The following is a 1,880-nucleotide window of genomic DNA, read 5'->3' on the forward strand; positions in this document are numbered from 1 at the left end:
ACCTCACTTAGAGGGCTTCAATTTTAAGACAAGCTTTTAAGATCCTAGACACTATTTTTTCTGATATCCAGGTACTGTCTGATTTCTTTTGTGATCCCTTCACAAGAGTAAATATCGAACAGGGCAGCATCATAATTTATTATTCCTGACCCATTTATTGAATAAATCTTTCTCTACCAAGCAGATGTGGGACCTTTTTTTAAAAAATAACCATAGATAGGTATGTGAAAATTCACTATTTTTAAGTTAGCCAGTATAGTGACAATATTTTCACAATGTTATGCAGTCACCAGCTCTATTTCCAATGATTGCTTTCCTTTAAAAGTTAATTTTTCTCTTTTGCAGAATTTTGCCCTTAGATATATTGACTGAAGTTCAATGAGAAGAATTGTGGCCAGATAAAGTTTTATGGAAGGAATGGAATTATCTCATAGCTTATTGCTGAATGAAGAAGCATGTTGTCAACTAGGTGAAGTTCAGAAGGCAGAGTTTATTTTTGAGTGGTTGAGATATTTGGAGAAGCTCTTGCTAGCAACCAGCAGGGTAGGTAAAATTACAAATGCTGTATTAATTGTCAGGTGATACTCAATTCCCTTGGTTTGTGTTCCTAAGCCTAAATTAACTTTAAGATGCTAGGCTTTGTTTAGGTTATAATTACTAGTTTTTACTTTGAACTTGCCTTTCTGCATTTATAATATTATAAGTATAAGTTCTATTTTAAAAATGTGACAAAGAAATTAACCAATATTTTTGTATTTCAAAACAAAAACTGTGGCCGTTAAGTCGACCAGACGCAGAATGACCCTATAGAACTGCTGCCGTGGGGTTTCAGTGCTGTTACCGTTACAGAAGCACCCATATCATTCTCCCATGGAACACCTGGTAGATTTTAACTGCCAGCCTTTGGGTTAGCAGCCAAGTCCTTAACCACGTGCCAGCATGGCTCATTTACTTCTGATAGTACCTAAGAAAAATATAAAAGAACCTTGGTGGCACTGTCAGGTCAGTGCTGGACTGCTAACCATAAAGTTGGTGGTTCAAGCCTACTAGCAACTCCAAGGAGGTAAGATGAAGCCTTATATAGGTCCCTTTGAACCAGAATGGACTTGATGGCACTAGGTGAGTTAAGAGAAATGTGTATTGTAAACCAGATTTCATTTCATATCTTTTGTACCTCACGTGATGCCCTGGTGGCATAGTAAATTAATCATTGGTCTCCTATCTGAATAGTTGATGATTCAAACTTACCAGGCATTCTGAGGGACAAAGGTGAGGCTTTCTGTTCCTATGGGGACGTTCAGTACAGGTTCCCAAACTTATTTGGCCTATTGCACCCTTTTCAGGGAAAAAAAAATTTAATCAGCACCCCCCTGGCAACTAAAAACTTTTATTCTGTAGCCCATAGTCCAGGATAAAGTGTCTACATTTGCAGCCCCCCTGGATTGTCCCAGCACATGTTGCCCACTTTGGGAAAAACTGATGTATAGCCTTAGAAACCTCGGGTAGCAGTTCTGCTCTTCTCTATTGGGTCACTGTGAGTGGGAGTCAGCTCAGTGACAGTGGGTTTGGTACCTTGTGTCTCTCCGTGTGCATGAAGCTCTGATGTAGTAAGTATAAAACACAAAACCCACTGGTACTTGCTGGCTTGACTCTGACTCATAATGACTCTGTGGGGTTTCCAATACTATAAATCTTTACAGAAGCAGACAGCTCCATCTTTCTCCTCGTGGGTTCAGACTTCTAGTGTATTCACACCGCTGACTTTTCCATTAGCCCAACACCAGTCCCACACAATAGGAGCTTTATTTTTAAAAACATAGGTCAACTTTAAAGGCATATGAATTTAAAGTGGCTTTGCATAAATATTTCCTATTAAAAAT

At 38.7% G+C, this 1,880-nt stretch overlaps 1 protein-coding gene across 1 annotated transcript in view; it reads left to right on the plus strand.

Moving 5' to 3' along the window:
* HEATR5A (HEAT repeat containing 5A) overlaps positions 1-1,880 on the plus strand; it is a 151,049-nt gene that overhangs the window by 25,998 nt on the left and 123,171 nt on the right. Inside the window, exon 2 of the mRNA XM_045287650.1 lies at positions 346-578. Within this exon, the coding sequence (XP_045143585.1) occupies positions 409-578 (170 nt within the window). The 5' untranslated portion in view covers positions 346-408. The remainder of the gene's footprint in view (positions 1-345; positions 579-1,880) is intronic.

Source organism: Echinops telfairi, unplaced genomic scaffold (genome assembly GCF_000313985.2).
Source record: "Echinops telfairi isolate 266 unplaced genomic scaffold, ASM31398v2 ScPeMD7_18;HRSCAF=68, whole genome shotgun sequence".
NCBI lineage: Eukaryota > Metazoa > Chordata > Mammalia > Afrosoricida > Tenrecidae > Echinops > Echinops telfairi.